An 18829-nucleotide genomic window follows, 5' to 3' on the forward strand; every position below is an offset into this window, starting at 1 on the left:
GGATGTATGAATAAGCGAACTGTGGGAAATGAGGTTGCGCGCTCGCGGGAGAGAGAGAGAGAGAGAGAGAGAGAGAGAGAGAGAGAGAGAGAGAGATAGGATGAAATTCATAAATAGTGTGTGTATAACCAGTGAGGATGTGCATGCAGATGGAAGTACACTCTCATGGTCGGGACAGCTCTTGTATTCTACCCTAGCTAACTCCAGACGATTTTATTCAGCTGAGCCTGAGTTATAGCAACTTTAGAATACCATCAACATTCGGGACGTATGTTGTATCCATTTCCATCTAACCCCAGACGATTGTATTCAGCTGAGAGGGAATAACAGAAGCCTGAGAGTGTAAATGGGTTGGTTGTGGGCTCGCCGGCATGTCTCTACCGTTCAGGTGTTGCGAGAGAGGTTTAATCAAGTGAAGCCCCTTAGCATGGATGGATTCGCCAGTGGAGGGTACCTGTGAATACAAGGTGGTCCGTATATTGCGCCTTTCTGCTTTGGTTGTTGGCTCACCCTGCTGGTGTGGGGCACCCAGAGATTTTGGCTACGTCGTGGAATTACTGTACTTTGACCCTAACTTGGCCCTGAGTTTCATCCTTTTCCCGTTTATTTCATGTGGCTTAATAACAAAGTAAACTAATTCTACGACTCTACCTCCTTTCAATAGCACCTCTTCGTGACTAGCATTATATTCTAGTGGCAGTGTCTTATTACAGCTCACAAGTCTAGATAGAGAGACGACAAGTTTAGGCCAAGTTAGAGAAAAATACTAAAATCAATCATGCAATCACTTGACGCATAGAAACACACTATTAAGCATGAGTTAAAGGAGTAGGGAATCTTGCAGGGTAGGCGCTGGTATTACAAACTGAGCCGTTCCCTCACATACAAGAATTGGGATGCGTTATATATGGTCTACTCTATACTGAAGAGTTGATACGATGAGTGGATGGATACTTGGCCCATTTCTCTTAATATAATGATAATAATTACTCGTGATATTGTGCTTTCCCGTTGCTATGGCGGAGTTGGTAGTGCATTGGTTAGCGTTTCTGGCTCGTAACGAACGACCTGAGTTTGATTTTCGGGCCGGTCAGACTCTTGGATAAAGTTTGTTTCCCCTCCTTATCCCTAGTCACCTAGCAGTACAGTTAGGGACCTGGATCTAACAACGACTATTTCGGGTCGCATTTATGATAGAGACAAGGTAATTTTAGGCCAGGTGAAGGTGAATGGAATATACTGTATATGGACAGTTACTAGTATTGCAGTTGTGTGGCATTGAAGTGAGACAGATTCCAGGAAGGACAGAGAGAGAGAGAGAGAGAGAGAGAGAGAGAGGGAGAGAGACAAAGCTTTTAAATTCATTCCACCTGTCAATCATTTCTGATACCTTTCCCGGAAGTGATTACTGTTTAGACAGGGTGTTGATATGGAAATGAGAAGAGTCCGGGCATTCTCTTACTTCACACTTTTGAATTAGTAGGCAGTAGTGATGATGATGATGATGATGATGATGATGATGATGATGATAATGATGCGAGGAGGAAGAAGAAGAGAAGGAGGACGAGGAAAATTGATGATGATGAGGAGGAGGAGGAAGAGGAGGACTGACGACGACGACGATGATGATGGCGACGTGTCCAGTGAAAATAATCCAAACCTTTATTCAATCGTCATACATACAGCCTACTCTTTAACCCCTTTAATCCCATGACATACGTTTCATAGTACGATTGCTTCCTCCAGACGATTTTATTCAGCTGACGACAGACCTTGTATGTTGAAGAGAGAAAAAGAAAAACTAATCCATCAAATTCGAAAAATCTCAGTTAAGGTATATATATAAAAAAATAAACACGTCATCAGATTGAAAGGGTTAAGTCCCCTTCTATTATTAACTCTTTTTTAAAACCAGGATATCCAGGAAAAATAATGGAAAAACTAGTATAAGATTCAATAATTAAAGTGGTAAGAAAAATTAACCACATCTGCTGTCACCCATCATTCGTTTTTTTAACTTTTTTCTTGAATATTTCAGATAGCAATTAATCTTACCCAGCATCAGAAAGTAGGAACACACACACACACACACACACACACACACACACACACACACACACACACACACACACACACACACACACACACACACACACACACACACACACACACACACACACACACACACACACCATCAGAAAGCAGGAAAACACACACACACAGCATCAGAAAGTAGGAAAACACACATACAGCTTCAGAAAGTAGGAACACACACACACACACACACACACACACACACACACACACACACACACACACACACACACACACAGCATCAGAAAGTAGGAAAACACACATACAGCATCGGAAAGTAGGAAAACACACATACAGCATCGGAAAGTAGGAAAACACACATACAGCATCGGAAAGTAGGCACACACACACACACACACACACACACACACACACACACACACACACACACACACACACACACACACACACACACACACACACACACACACACACACACACACACACACACACACACCAGAGCCAGAGAAATATAATTAAAGTAGGTAGCAAATGTAGGCCACTCTGCCATTCAACCTTTATTCAAGCCTTTTGTTTCCCCTATAATAAAGTAATTGAGATGTGACCTCTTTCCTTAGCATTCCAAAAAGCCTGGTGGTGTAGAAGAAGGGGTGATAATGAGAGGGTTGTGCGGCTTACTTATGTGTTTTTTTTCCACTCGTCCTTCTCTTCCGTTTTTCCATCCTCTCCTTCCTGCTTCCCTACCTGTTTTTCCTCTCTCCAGCTTGTTTCCTTCTCTCTCTTTCCCCAGTCCTTCATGTTTCCCTTCTGTTTTTCCCTCCTCTCTTTCATGATTCCTCTCTGTTTTTTCCTCTTTTTCTTCTCTCTTTTTTAGTACTCCATTTCCTTCATTCCCTGTCCTTTTTGTCCTTTCCTGGATCCCTCTGTGTTTCCTCCCTCTTTTTCCCATCCGTTTTTCCCCTCTTCCTCCTGTTTCTCCTTTGTTTTCCCTCACATTCTTTTTTCCTTTGAATTTTTCCTCCACTTATCCCGCTTTCCCCTCTGCGTTTTCTCTTCTTCCTCATTCTCCTTTGTTTTTCCCTTCTTCATCCTCTTTCCAAATTTCCCTAGTCCTTGTTCCCCCTCATCTTCCTCTTTCCCTTCGGTCTTTCCCTTCTTCCTCTTTCCCTTCGATCTTTCTCTTCTTCTGCCTTCCCTCTCTGTTTCCCCTCTTCTTCCGATTTCTCCCCCAGACCCATTTAGCACCCTTTTCATTTGTCTTTCCCTTTCCTCATTGTCCATTTTCAGATCCCACTGTTTTCCCCTCTGCTTCCGCTTTCCCCTCACGTCCTTTTAGCAGCTGCTCCCTTTCTCTGTAATTGATTTATTCTTTATTTTCACTTCTCCCTTTATTTATTTATTTGGTTTATCTTTTACCTCTTGTGGAAAAAGGGCAACTTTAGCCTGTAGTCCACAGCGTTCACATCGAGAAGAGATTTTGGTTGCTTCTACGACTACGACTGACTACTACGACTACGACTACTACCGTATAAACTTCATCCTGTTGTCTGTATGCTTTCTTTACTGTCAGTCTCCCATCTCCTTTACTCCTTTCATTCTTTATTCATTTCGTCTGTTCCTCTCTCTCTCTCTCTCTCTCTCTCTCTCTCTCTCTCTCTCTCTCTCTCTCTCTCTCTCTCTCTCTCTCTCATTAGGGCGTCTTTTGATCTCATAATTGATTACGGAAGAAGTAGAAAACCCATTTATGGCCCAGTGTGCTATTACGCATTTTTTTTTTTTTTTTTTTTTTTTGGTCGGAGCTACGAAGCAAATTTCGGATATCGTACGAGTTTTACGAAAGAGAGAGAGAGAGAAAGTTATGCAAATTATGTTGTCTTCTCCTACTGTGTTTGTCGTAATTTTTATGTTTTGCTCTAAAGATTCTTCCTTACTTAATTTCCCATGTTTAACTCGGAGTAATTTTTAGATGCCCTTTTTAATGTGCGAAAAGATTTGGGTCACAGCTGCGTGCGTGTGTGTGTGTGTGTGTGTGTGTGTGTGTGTGTGTGTGTGATGGTAGTAGTGGTGACGGTAATGGTGGTGGTGTTCGTGGTGGTGATGGTTGTGGTGATGGCGGAGTGAGGCGAGGCTGTCAGGGTCGTCAGTAATGTCAGTCATATCACAGGTCACCCAGGCTCTCCATACCACTCACTGGGTCAAGGTCACTCGCTCCTATAACCCTTTGAATGTGACTTGACGAACTTTGTCTTTTAGTCTGACCATCCCCAGACGATTTTACTCTTCGTAGAAAATCACGCATGAGCGAAATATTTACGTTTTTACCGCTAGGCTGCTTATCATATTCATTCTCTCTCTCTCTCTCTCTCTCTCTCTCTCTCTCTCTCTCTCTCTCTCTCTCTCGAAACTCCAGACGATTTAAAGCAACTCATAACCCCCCTCCCTGCAAAGGAATTAACCCCCTGATAGCTAGACACATCCCTTCCCTAAAAAAAAATCGTCAGACGTTAGCCAGAGTAAAAATACATATGTGATCCCATCGCCTTGAAAGAGTTAATGAAAAAAAAAAAATCTAATATACTGCTTCTCTCAGTGATCACGATTGGTAGTTCTTCATTGTTTTTATGAAATTCAAGAAAGAGAAATTTGTCTTGTTTAGATTATTAGCAAGATGTTAGATGCTGATCGTTAACCTTTGACTTGTGAGGCCATTTCCACTCCCAGATATTATTTATTCATAAGAAAGCACCGTTTATATAGTTTGGGAAAGTGTTTATTTTGTCATGATTTAGGTTGATATTTTTCCTCCTTGCTTACATGATAACCCGTTGTCAGGCAGCGATCTCCTTCAGTTTAATGAAATAAATTCAGAGGGTAAAGCGAAAATCCAGACTTTCCAATTTTAAAGTACCAGGAGCAAACGAAATTCTAAACTATTCAAATTGCGAGTAGCGGTAACAAATCATAAGTAGCAAACGGGAGCGAGTGTTCATTTGCCATCTTGGCGGATATTTGCAATGCTAATGTCATTTGGTCCTTGGGAAGCACTCTAAGGGGTGGAGGGAATTGCATCTAATGGAATTCCGGCGATTGCCACTCTTTATCACTCTGCGATTTCTTTGCCCAGATCATTAACCCATTGTCTACCATGATGTGTTTTCATGGTTTGTGTTTGTTACTTCCAGAGGGTTTTATTTAGCTTGAGATAGGCTTTTGGGAGTGGAAGGGTTAGATATATAGTTCATTTTCCCATTCACTACAAGCCATCTCCCTAAAACCGAAAGATAATATGATAGCAATAAAAGTTAAATAGACATGAGGTGATCCTCCGGGGTCAATGGTAATCGTGAACTGGGCAGCTCGACTCATTAACACCTTGGTTTCTTACTAGCATCAATAACTCATCAATGCCTAGGGTTCCTGTGTGTGGGATTTTGCCGGAAGATTGTTTAGCGTACCACCCTACGCTCATCGGCATATAGTAGCGAAGTTCTATCCCAAACCCTACGAATTTCCTTTTAATAAATATTGAAAATGCCCAATTCTGCCCATTTACATGACCGTGAGCGCCAACGGGTGAACCGCTTCAGTCACAGCACGACAGATGCATCATAATTTTGCTCACAGACGATTTCTTTCATTTTAGGAGTTTGCCCCAGTAGTGAAGTGACTAGTGAAGAATCTAAGGTACCCCTCTGTTCCAGTCCTTCTCTTCTGAATCAAGCAAAATCGCCAGGAGGTAACCGGAATAAATAATACGTCATCGTTGTGAAGACGTTACTATCCCACTCAGTGACGTTGTAAAAGGTGATATTTTATATGTTGGTTGCTTGGAATATGCCACACCTATTTACAAAATCCATGGAGAGAGAAGCAGGGGAGGTGACAGGACGTTTTGATGCCTAGTGTACAATTCAGAAAAGTTTACATCTTGCACTACATCGAATGCACTGAGATAATTCAAACAAACCAACACCAGACGATTTGAATATGATACAAGGCAGATCCAAACTCATACTTTTTTTTATTGATAGTTGAAGTGTTACCCTTTTGCTACACCTTTGAAAAACCTTTAACAGTCTGAACCACTGTAACCTTTGTATCGTATGAAAAGCAACTCGTTTTGAGATGAATATTTTTATTGACACCAGCTTGTATCTGTGGTGCAAAGTAAGGTCATAATAAGCTTTGTATCGTCCTGAAATTGGTTCTGTCTGTATTACGAATGGCACCACTCGGTCGGGAATGAAATATCAAAAGCGTAGATATATTGAAGAAGTTAGTGGAAGATTCTTGTAGTCATGTCCTGTGAGGGATCTTTTTTCACCTTTTCGCTGCGATGAAAATAGTGCAGATTAAACTCTCAGTAAAATCATTCGTGGGGGAGTCTTAGCCTGAATACGTTCGTGGGGAGTCAGAGAGAGAGAGAGAGAGAGAGAGAGACGTTTAAAAAATTACGAAAAGCATTGAAAACCAGTCTTTCAGGGGTCACACAAATTAGTCTCAGTTAAGCTGTCTAAAATGTCTAGAAATAGCGAGAATAATAATAATAAAAAAAAAGATTAATGGCATTCTAAGGGACGGCAGGGGTGATTGGGGGTGCAAGATGGCAAGACAAGTATTTTCCTCTGCTTTGTTTTCTTCTCGGGTGTCTGGAATGGATCGAATGGTTATAGAGATGGAGATTGATGACGGGGCGGTGGGCGGGGTGGAGAAAGATAAGAGGTGGGGAGAGTGGATGCAGGAGGGAAAGAGGAGAGGGGAGAGTAAAGAGACGGGAGAAGTGTGTGTGTGTGTGAGAGAGAGAGAGAGAGAGAGAGAGAGAGAGAGAGAGGTATGTAGAGGGGTGAGAAAGAGGCGAGGGAAGAGTAAAGAGAGGGCAAGAACTGAGAAAGGGGGAGAGGGAAATGTAAAGAGGGGGGAATGTGAGGGAAAGAGAAGAAGGGAGAGGAAAGAAAAAGGGGAGGGGGAGGAAATAAGAGAAAGGGGAGACAGAAGAGAGGGAAGAGTAAGAAGGAAGACTAGGAAGGAGAAGAGGAAAAAGGAAAGAAAAAGGAAGAGAAGGGTGGAAGTGGGAAGAATGAAGAAATGTATGCGAGAGAGAGAGAGAGAGAGAGGGTAACAGGAAGTGATAAAGGTGAAAGAAGTGACACGGACAGATTGCGAGAGAATACGGGGAAAGATAATATGGAAGGAGGTCAGGGAGAGTTATGAGAGGAAGGAAGAGAGAGAAAGACAGTGAGAAGAGACAGGGAAAAATGAAGAGGAGAGAGAGAGAGAGAGAGAGTGAGAGGAAAAAAGGAAGTTACCGTGAAATAAAGATAAATATCCAGTAAGCTGGTATTCTTGAGTGATGGCAGCTGGGCTGAGAGAGGACGAAAGAGCCAGACAGACAGGCAGCAAATAGACAGGCAGAGTTGGACAGATATCGAGAGGGAGAGAGGTTGAAATAGAGTGAGACATGTCGGTTACTGGCAGATCTGTGACCAATAAACGAGAGAGAGAGAGAGAGAGAGAGGAGGTAAAAGAAACTATAAAATTAAGGTCAGGAAAAGTATGACTTTTTTTTTAATTCCATACCACCACCACTTCACTCTTTAATATAATGATAAAATGGTTCAAGAAATATGAAATGTATAACACAAAAGTAGAAACATCAACAGACTTCCCACTGAAATGAATCGTACAGTCTTTCCCTCATCAGTAAAGCCTTGTGTTTTCATGGCTCCTCCTCACGGGCCAAGCAATGGAAACAAAATAGGCATCGCAGAATAGGCCTCATAATGCGTGGGAGATAGTGCCCATTCCATCGGCTATTAAGAAAAAAATAGGGGGTGCAGGCTGTGTCATGTTTAGCTCCGTTTATACTTTGCCCATCCATTTCAGACCATCGTCTATAAAATTTCCCTTACTTCTCTGCCATACCTTGATCAGACAGATACAGACAGACAAATAGACAGAAAGACAGACAGACATAAATTGGCAGACAGACAGGCAGACAGACAAACAGACCAACACAGACAGACAGGCAGGCAGGAACACAGACACATTCAGACCGACAAACAGACAACGGCCGGTAGACAGACAGACATATGTATAAAGGTAAGTAAGGCAGACTGACAGACAAACACAAGCAAACAGACAGACAGGCCGACAGACAGACAGACACACAAGCAGACGGACAGGGAGGGCCGGAGAGAATGTGTGACCTAGTGTGGCTAAGGGCCCCCTATTACTTTGGCCTGAGCACCCCATTGTTCCCTCCACTCTCCCTCTCACTCTCACCAGCTCTCTCTCCTTCTCTCTCCCACCTCCCTCATTCCTATCCCTCCCTCCTTCCCCTTTTTATCATTGCCTTCCTTCCTCCTTCTCGACCTCTATTTCCTTCCTTTTTATTTTAGTTTAGTTTATTTTTTTTACTTCCCGTCTCCCTGTCCCTACTTTCTCAATATCCTTTTCCCTTTTTGTCTCTCCATCTGTCTTTTCCTCCCTCCCTTTTTCCAATTTCCTTCCCCCTTTCCTACCCTTTTTTTTTTTTTTCCATCTCTCCCTTCTCCCCTTCACCTTCACCCTACTTTCACAATATTCTCTTCCCTCAACTCTCCTTTCATGTCTACCCTTCCCTCTTCTCCATATTTCCTTTCCTCTTCCATCCTCCTCCCTCCATCCACCTCCTCCTTCCTTCCTTCCTACTTCCTTCCTTCCTTCCTACTTCCTTCCTTCCTCCCGTCCTTCCGGCACTGTACATGCTTCACCCTCCCCCCCTCCTCTTCCCCACCCACGTCACAATATCCACCCTGTCACCGTTCCCTTCTTGGTTTAGCTTCCCCTTCCTCTATTTCTAACCAGTCTGTGTACATGTCTGTGTGCTCTGTGTGTATGTTTATCCATCTAGCTTTCTATCTACCCAGGTCTCTCTCTCTCTCTCTCTCTCTCTCTCTCTCTCTCTCTCATTTACCATCCCTGGCTTTCACTTAGCCTGTCAGATCTGCCTAAACTTTATATAATTTTGTTTTATGTATATTATTTACTTGACCTTGTTGTGGATAGACAATGGTGTATGGGGATAGGCATGGTCGGAAAGGTGATGGATTTAGCGTGCGTGAGGAAAATCTCTTGCTTATAAATTCCATCTTTCTCCTCCTCACCCTTTCTTTTCCTTCCTGTATCCTCCTTCTCCTCCTGTCTTAGCTCCTTCCTTCCCCCTCCTCCCTTCTCCGTTCCCCACTTACCTCCTATCCTCTCCTTCCTTCTCCCTCCCTCACAACATCCGTCCCTTCCTTTGCTCTCATCCGATTCCCTCTATCCTACCTCTTGTCCTTGGGGTATTTTAGTAGTATGGTACATTAAGTTTTCGTCGTTTTCAGTACTCACTTGACCATGTAGAGGATGGTTGAGTCCATGTTGAGCCAGAGATAGTGGTTGGGGATGGTCATGGTCTGGAAGGTGACGGACTTGGCGTTCTTAAAGAAAGCGTCAGGCCTCCAGATATCCTTGAGCCACGAGACAGGCAGCAGTCGGTACTCCCCCGTCATGTTTTGAGGGAAGCGGAGGCGATGGTCCTTCCAACTCTGAGCGAAGAAAATATCCGCTGCGTACGTCTGGAAGGTAGAGAAAAAGAAAGAGGCTTAGAATTATATGTGAAGACGTCTTGAAATAACTGGATCTTGAATTTCGTACTTCCGTTTGGGGGATGATTTCTAAAAGCCCTGAGCACTTGATGACAATTTCTGCTGCGTACGTCTGGAAAGTAAATAAAGAGAAAGAGGCGCAGAATAATGTGTGAATACGGCTCGAAATTCTGATCTGGAGCGATGATTTTTGCAAACTCTAAGAATTTATTCAAAATTTCCGCTGACGTCTGAAAGGTAAAGAAAAAGAAATAGCATCAGAATTGTATGTCAGTTTATTTCGATTGGATTTTGAATGTGGATCTTTTTACGTAATTCTGTTTAGGGGGACGATTTTGTTAAAGCTCTGAACATTAGATTACTTCATGACAATTAATAAAATGTATTGGTGCCAATTTATAAACGAAAACTGGAAAATTATAGAACATTGCAGGAGTCTCATTTTTTTTTCCATAGACGAAAATATGTCCATTCTCTAGTTTAATTAAATCGCCTGGCCACAGCAAAACCAAAATAATGAAGGTTCCTCTCATCGTTAGAAGGTCAAGAAGTATAATTAGTCTCAGCCTGTCATCTCGAGGCTGCAGTGTCAGGCGTACATCCGCCAGTAAGGGAAAGAATTAGAGGCAGAAGAAAGATGAGAATGGGGATGATGAAGTTTGGAGGGGTACAGTGGGGGAAGTAATTTAATGAACAGCTGTGATTGATGATGTTTCAACTCTTGAGCGAAAATGATGTCAGCTGCACGAGAGGAAAAAAAAAAAGATAATTAGTGGGGAAGGAAAATTAAAGTACATGTTTCAAGCCTAATGGAGTTACTGATGTTGGATGGTAGTGGATTTTTAGCGGTACAGGTAATTAAAGCACGTCTTCTCTAACCTAACGTAAAAAAAAATCCCTAACCCCTTTCTGCTCCTATAGTGGCCTGTTGTATCCAGACTGTAGGGTTGATTGGACTAATAACCATGGAGACTTATTCTTACCATGTAACTAAGGCTCATCAGATTTTATGCAAACATTACTAAGTATTCAGGTTGTGAGAGTGACACATTTCCCCCAGATGAAAGCAAACTGGTGATAGTTACTGGGGAAAGATGATTGGAGGGAAGATGGAGATTATGTGTTGGATGGTGGATGTGTGGCTGTCGCAGGAGTGAACCAAAAAAAAAAAAGAAAAATCATTGTTTTGGTGAGGTTAACTAATTTTTCTAAACCCATTACAGCGAGATCTCCCGTAACACGAAAAGAAATAGTCTGGGAGAAGCTTTAAACAATGTGGAGAACAGGAATCTTGGTATGGAAAGGGTTATGCTGAAAATATCCCCGTTTAAGACACCTGTGAATCACTGGACTAAATAAAACAGTCTGTCGTGGTGTGGAATTAAATGATAGAGTAGCCCAGACCATGAGAGGGTGAATGATACCAACACTAACATCTAGGATCCTATGGCGCACTCAGCTGAACAAAGTCGTCTGGAGTTAGCTTGAAGAAGAATACTGGAGTTGTCCCGTCCGTGAGAAAGTTAAGAACCAGTAAATATGCATTAAATGGTTAAGTGCCATTGAAGAAATATGCTGTAAAAGGTTAAATTCCATTGAAAAAATGCCGTAAAAGATTGAGTTCCACTGAAAAATATGCTGTAAAACGTTATAGTCCATTTATATATACTGTAAATGATTAAATTCCAGTAAATGTGCAATAAAAGGTTAAGTTCCATTGAAAAATATGCTATAGTAAATAAATAATAAATATTATAGTCGGGAGTGTAATGATAAATATAGCATATTATGGTTGTTAATTATTTCAGAACCCGGAAAATATTGACATACTGGAAAACTTTGAAGCACGTCTAGATCATTGTTTTCATCGCAAGCATCAATGGTGAGTTAAAGTGTGCAGTGAAACTTAATATATTACATGTCTAAAGGTCTAGCTTAGTGTGGTAGAGTAATAAATTTCGTACAGTCCTTTAGAGTAAGGGCAAGGGAGTTAATTTCCCCAGTAGATTGGAGACTAACTTTCGTGCGGGAACTACCAACTTGAGAGGGGTAGCTTTCAGCCGGAGGTTGTTTACAGGTGAAGGTAACATGCGGGTGTAGAGTACCCATGGGTGAGGGTAACCCTCAGGTGGAGGGTATTTACGGATAAGAGTAACCCTTAGGTGGAGGGTATGTACGGATGAAAGTAACCATCAAGTGGAGGCCAGCTTCCAGGAGGTAATTTTCAGGTAAGGGTAATCCTCAGGTGGAGGCCAACTTCCAGGAGGTAATTCCCAGGTGAGGATAACCCTTAGGTGGAGGCTAACTTTTTGGAGGCAATCCTCAGGTGTGGGTAACCCTCAGGTGGATGTTAACTTCCAGGAGGTATTCCCCAGAGGGTAACCGTTAGGTGAGGGCTAGCTTTGGGTAAGGTTAGCTCTCACGCGACAGGATTACCACAGTTGTGCGGTTGCTTCACTGGGAGAGAAGGATGGAGGGATAGGGAAACGAGTGCTAGTGACGGGGTGAACCATAGTGCGGTTGAACGTCAGTATTTTCAAGTACACATTGCCGTATCACATATTGTTCAAGTTTAATGCCGTGTGGCGGGTTATGGATTTACCATTAAATGTATCATTGTGCGGAAGGGGTTCATGAAGGTGGAACTATAATGAAACTTATTAATGTTGAATATTGCCATACACAAAGTTTTTACTGATCTTAAAATTTGAAGCACATCTTGAAGAATTCGGTTTCCTTAGCTGGCATCGCTGTACCGCTACACCAGCCATTACTGCTACTTTGAATACATACATACATGCAGTGCTTACAGTATGTAAGTAAAGAACACCCCAGATGCAGGTTATGGCTTTCATACACAGTACAGAAATTCAAATGGTGACCAACTGAGTAACTACGGTCAGCATTGCCAAGTCTTGTATTCATTACCAGATTCCTCGTAGTTTATTACCAAATTAGTTTGCTTTTATATTACAAAAAATTAACAAGTTGAATATACAATCTCTATCAGTATGTACCTTTTTTACTGTAATCGTTAATATTATCCGTAAGAAATTTGCTGCAGTAACCCCCTAAAAAAAAAATATGAACAGTATAAACAGTTTCGTATTCAACAGCAAATTTACGGTTAATACCATGTTATGCTCAGTCATTATAAAGAGATTATGAATTGCCAAATTTGCCACAGTTTGGACATGAATAATACCACATTTCACCCCTACCGATCCGACGGTCCACTGGTGTCTTGGGAGCTTTATACTCAAAGTGTGTCTGATTCACATCAAACAGGAACACGACTGAGTGCAATGATTAGCGTTTGGACTACCTCAGAAATGTCGCTTTGTTACTGGTTCACTATTGATAAAAAGTAGTTCAGTACAGCTACTCGATACGAAAAATAATAATGATAATAATAATATCTCCATTACGTACCGTCAGCATTTGTCGTTCTGCTACTCCCTACATTGATCATAGTTACATCGATCACAATACGCGAGCATCGTAAAAATGTACATGTAAAAAGGAAATGAGACAAGAAAACAGTGAATAATCAAACCAATAGGACGACCGTAATAGTTGCAACGATCACAGGACGATAAGCATAGGCAATTTCACACGACAAGAACAATTTTGCGTGACTAAAGTGGGCGATGTGGATTCCAAACGAGCTCTTTCCCCATGATGCAGTGGCCGCACATTCGTTCACGCCCGCAGCAAGACTGGGAATATGCGAATTTACATCTTGGCTAGATCGGAAGCACTTCGGGAGAAATACGGAATGCCGTCTATAGCTATCGGCTCTTACGTCCTTGGAGAGAGAGAATGGGGGGGAGGGGGGAGTACTTGCATTGTGGGAATTGCAGTTTTGAAGGGGTTGAGCTAAAGGAGGGGAAGATGGCCTTGAAATTGTGGAGAGAGAGAGAGAGAGAGAGAGAGAGAGAGCACCTAGTGGATCTTATAAACTTTTTGTCCTCATTACAAACAGTTTAAATAAAATATAAACAGGATATGCCACACTTTCCAACAATAAACAGAAACGAATAATGTTTGTCCCGTTATCGCGGCACACACCAGGAAATAGAGGAACAATATAATCTAAACTCGTACAAGCTAACTCCAGACGAGAATATCCAGTTCAGGTGAGATTTTCTAGCTTGGAGGTTCAGATATAGCCCTTCACTACTAGACGACTCTTTTAAAGGTACTAGAATCTTTTAATAACAACAAGAATAAAACAGATGACACATGATCGTATTAAAGAAACGTTTTTGCACGCTGTATAACAACAATGAAAGACACATGATGGGATTAAAGAAACGTTTTTACACATTTTATAACAACAGCGGTAAATAAAAGACACATGATCGGATTAAAGGAACGTTTTTACACACTTGATGACAACAACAATAAAAGACGCATTATCGGATTAAGGAAATGTTTTTACACTATAACAACAGCAGTAAATCAAAAGACTCGTGATAGTATTAAAGGAACGCGTTTGCACGCTTTAAAACAACAATAAAAGACACATGATCGGATGAAAGAAATGTTTTTGCGCATTTTATAACAACAGCAATAAATAAAAGACACATGATCGTATTAAAGAAACGTTTTTGCACTCTTTACAAATTGTCGTAATAAATATATGCCACAATTTACAGCCATGAAAACAGAAACTGGTGATATTATTTGTTCCGTCTCAGCGAACACCAGAAAATATGGGAACAATAGCCTGTTTCCCACTACTGGAGAGAAATGGGTTATGTAAGGAGTTTATGGCAGTATTATATCCCTTCTTTATTACCTTATTTATTTACCTATTTAATATTTAGCCTTGTTGTTAATGAATTTCTTTCACCTTAACATGCCCTAGATTTTCGTCCATTTGTGTCTTATTTAACATTGCTCAGTGGCGGAGAAAGACAGTGCTATAGCCCCACATCATGTCCATTGCATTTTTTCATGACTAGCATCTTATTCTAATGTTAAATCTGCTGTAACATCTCGGCATTCAGACTTGAGAGATGACAATTTTAGGCCAGGTTAGAGTAAAAGGAGTATAGACGATTGTGTTCAGCAACTGGAGGGGTTAGATATTACTAGACGATTTCAATCAGCCACGAAGACGTGTCTGACTGGAGGGGTTAAAGACTGTCTTCATTTAGCTCTACCTCTAAACGTCAACCCTAAACCAAAAAATATGTAAATAAATAGAAAATAAATAAATAAAAGAAACAAGGCTTTATCTTATACTGGACGGAGGCTGTGTTTGGGAGACTTAGCAATGTGAGCTTCGGTGGGAAAGAAAAAAAAAGTCTTGAGCCCTTTGCTACATTTTTTTTTTTTTAATCTTACTATCTGCAGACGATTCAGCCAAGCTTAGGAGAGACGTTTCGAACAGGATGGATTAGATTTAGCTTCCATTGTCTCCTTAACTAACCCTAATTACGCAATATGAAAATAAATTATCAGACTCTGATTTTTGTCTTAAAAAAAGAAAAATGAAAATGTGTAAAGCGATGTTCATGTCGAAATTCATAAATATTTTAGGGCTAGATATTTTCGCAGGTTTAATAACGCAATTTAGCGGCGACGTGATGGTGGTGGTACAGGTAATACACAATTTGGTAGTTGGTATTATTTTGTGGTTATCATGAACTTTTATTATACATTGTTTTAAAGAATTCCGCCAGCTGTTTTCCATTATTATTGCGTATCACCGCCCATCACACTCATATACCTCTAGGATTGCGTCTCTCAACCCTTCCTCCAGTAAACCTCCAACATTACGTCTCTTCACCTTTCCTCCAGCATTGTGCACCTCCATCCTTCGTCCTCGCTCCAACATTGCGTCTGCATGTCTCGCCACCCTTCGTCGTTCCTCCAACACTGCGTCTCTCCATCTTTCCTTCAAAATGTCTCCAGCATGACTTCATCACCCTTCCTCCAACATTACGTCTCTTCACCCTTCCCCCAACTTATCTCCGCCATTGCGTCTCAGTCTTTCCCCCTTTCTCCTGCTTTGCGTATCACGATTTTTTCTCCAACCTGCCTCCAACACTGCGTCTCTCCATCCTTCCCCAAACATTCCTCCAACGTTGCAACGCCTTTCCACTCTTCCTCCAACATACCTCCAGCACTGCATCCCCTACCATTCCTCCCTCCGATATTGCGTCTCTCCACCCTCCAGCATGCCTCCAGCATTGCGTCTCTCCACCCACCTCCAACACCTCCACCACTGCGTCTCTCCACCCTCCAGCATACCTCCATCACTGCGTCTCCACCCTCCTCTAGCACCTCCATCACTGCGTCGCTCCACACTTCCTCCTTTCTCCTACATGCCGCAAACATTAAACAATTCAGTGAACCTTCAGTAGTGTGTTTTATAGTGGGACCACAACCAGAGCACGCGAGTTATAGGTAGGAAAAGGAATCCAGGAACAATATAAGAGTACAGTTAGGAAGGCGTTTTTTAAGTACATCCGAGAGACGGCCTTTTGTTCTTTTTGCTCTCTGTAGTTTTTGGTGTTTATGAAAAAATTTCAGCCCTAAAGAGGGACGCCTTCACTTGGTGGCATCTGTAAAACTAAGTGGCTCTGCTGTCCGGTTATACAAACGTCCCTCAGCTTCCTCCCGATACCCCCAAAGAAGGACGCTGGGCTGCCTGAGAACTTTAACTTCAGCCTGCAGTTCTCCGGGTTCAGGTTCAGATGAGACTGGAGTATAAACAAGAACGACAGCAAGAGCAGAAAAGTGTTTGTTAAATAGATTCAGGATATTTCCTTTGCTATTTTATGTTCAGGCATACAAATACGTGTTGCAAGGTGCTTTGAAGCAGGTGTAACTTTTTCCTCTGCCCAATTTTTTCCTTCAGAACACTTCATATGACGCTCAGGTCTGAGGTGGTTGCTCTCAAACTCAGGCACAATGGCCCTCTATTGTGGTCCCATTATTCTTTCCAAAAGTTGTTCCGCAGGGTGCATTGTTGCGAGTCGGCCTCCTCCCACAATGACGCCTCAACTCCCTCACCTCTCCTACCCACAATGCCAGCTTCATCTGCTCCTACTCTGCACAATGGCTCTGAGCAAAAAGCACTGCATTTTCTCTGTTTCTTCATTTTTTTTGTGAGGAGTGGTGGTTCTCACAGTTTACCTTGACGTTTGTTTTATAATGTTGTTGTCCTGTGTATTTTAACTTTTGGATGGACGCGTATGTCCGCTCACACCCAGCACGATGACACCGGAAACAAAAAGCTCAACATTTTTTTCCCCGTTTTTGAGAGTTCTTTTTACATGGTTTCACTTGTTTTGATTTACAGTACTGATTATTTACATTCGTAGATGTTTTTTTGGGGGGGAGGGGGCTTCTTAGTTTACGGATGAACTGTATAATGACACTGAACAAAAAACAGTGCATTTTATTCTTTTTGTATCTCAAACATTTTGGATTGACCTCTTGTTATTTATGAATTTGTCTCCTTCTTTTTTCATGACTTCGACAAACTCCTCTTCACACAGACACTCAAAACAAATGGACTATATATGTTATTTCTCTCGTGGGTTCGTCACATACAGCTTGTTTTTACCTTTGTTTGATTTTTATTATTCATTCTTATGTTTATTTGTTTGTTTATTCATTTGTACCCATTAACGCATGAACGAATGCATCCACCCTTCCTCCGCACAATGATACTCAGGACAAAAGCAGTGCATTTTATATCATTTATTTTTTTGTGGGCTTTTTCTTATACAGTTTATCTTTTGTTTTGATTTGCTTGCTTATTTGTTATATGTTATTTTCACGTGGTGTCACTCATTTAGTTTACTATCTTGAACATGTTTAATTTTTTTTTAAATTGGCACGGTATATTTAGTTTTGTTTGTTCATGTGTATTTCATTTTTTATTTTTATTTTGCATTTTATTTATTTATTTTTCCTTCTGCACATTTCAGACAATCGCCTGTGGCTTAGTGTAATGGAACCGCCTGGTCTTCACAGCACGCCAACATTTATTTATCCCATGACGAGTTTCTTTGTAGCATGGGTCGTGAGGTAAGTGTATGTTTTTAACATATAGTTCAGCAACACATTATTAGAATGTAGGAACTTACATAAATTGAATTTTCTTTGGTAGATAAATAGATCAATCAGAACCCTGTTAGCTTATAGGTACCACGGTCCTTTGTTTTTTGCAGTATATATATATATATATATATATATATATATATATATATATATATATATATATATATATATATATTGTGTGTGTGTGTGTGTATCACATTCTTGACGTCACCTTTGAGGACTAGTCGTTCTTAGTGGTATTTATTTCTTCCACTCGTTCAGGAAATGAGAGGAATCAATTTCAGTCGTTTTCAACATAAAAAAAGCGTCTGTAGCAATATTTCTCACCTATTCCAAGGCTTATAACTATATTGTAATTTGGAGACAACCTCCCCGACCCAAGGGCTGTGTGTATCATACCAGCAAGCTTGCAGAGTTCCCCACGCAAGCCTCTTTGGTCACGTCAGAAGGGATATTCACTGAGTTGTCACTAGAGATGTTGACTAATGTGAGTGACGTTAAAGACAGGCTACTTCTCTCATCTAAACGCACAGACATCGTTACCTCTTTGCGGTGAGTTTTTTAGACATGAATAAAATCGTCTGTCGTGAGTTGGAATATAATACGAAGGTCATTAGTCTCCGTCAGAACATAATTCGTTTTGCGTGTGTGTGTGTGTGTGTGTGTGTGTGTGTGTGTGTGTGTGTGTGTGTGTGTGTGTGTGTGTCCGTGTGCGTGTGCGTGCGTGCTCCCTAGTTTTTTTTTTTTTTTTTTTTTTTTTTTTTTTTTATAGCCGAGTAAATTGCCCGACATTAACTGAAGTAAAATGCAGAGTCAGCTATTGGCAGTTAGACATATAAAATCTTGCGTTTTTATTTTGCGCCAAAAGTCAGCCAGTGGATTAATAACTCCTGTGTAATCAAAGTTGTAGGCCAAGAAATAGCATGCTCATTATTTATACATTCCCTGCTGCTCAGTTTTACCAGGTCTTATGCTACAGCTGTGACGCTCATTAAAAGCAGACTATGCGCAGGAATAAAACCAAGGACGTAAGGCAGACTCCAAAAATTTACACTCAAGCA

General features: G+C 41.3%; 1 protein-coding gene across 1 annotated transcript in view; it reads right to left on the reverse strand.

Moving 5' to 3' along the window:
• The window catches only part of LOC145392207 (glycine receptor subunit alpha-2-like), a 456984-nt gene that overhangs the window by 32792 nt on the left and 405363 nt on the right, over positions 1-18829 (reverse strand). The window contains exon 5 of the mRNA XM_080266659.1: positions 9427-9653. Coding sequence (XP_080122785.1) covers positions 9427-9653 — 227 coding nt within the window. The remainder of the gene's footprint in view (positions 1-9426; positions 9654-18829) is intronic.

Source organism: Coenobita brevimanus, chromosome 21 (assembly GCF_032717465.1).
Source record: "Coenobita brevimanus isolate Jiangsu-jjx chromosome 21, ASM3271746v2, whole genome shotgun sequence".
NCBI classification, from domain to species: domain Eukaryota; kingdom Metazoa; phylum Arthropoda; class Malacostraca; order Decapoda; family Coenobitidae; genus Coenobita; species Coenobita brevimanus.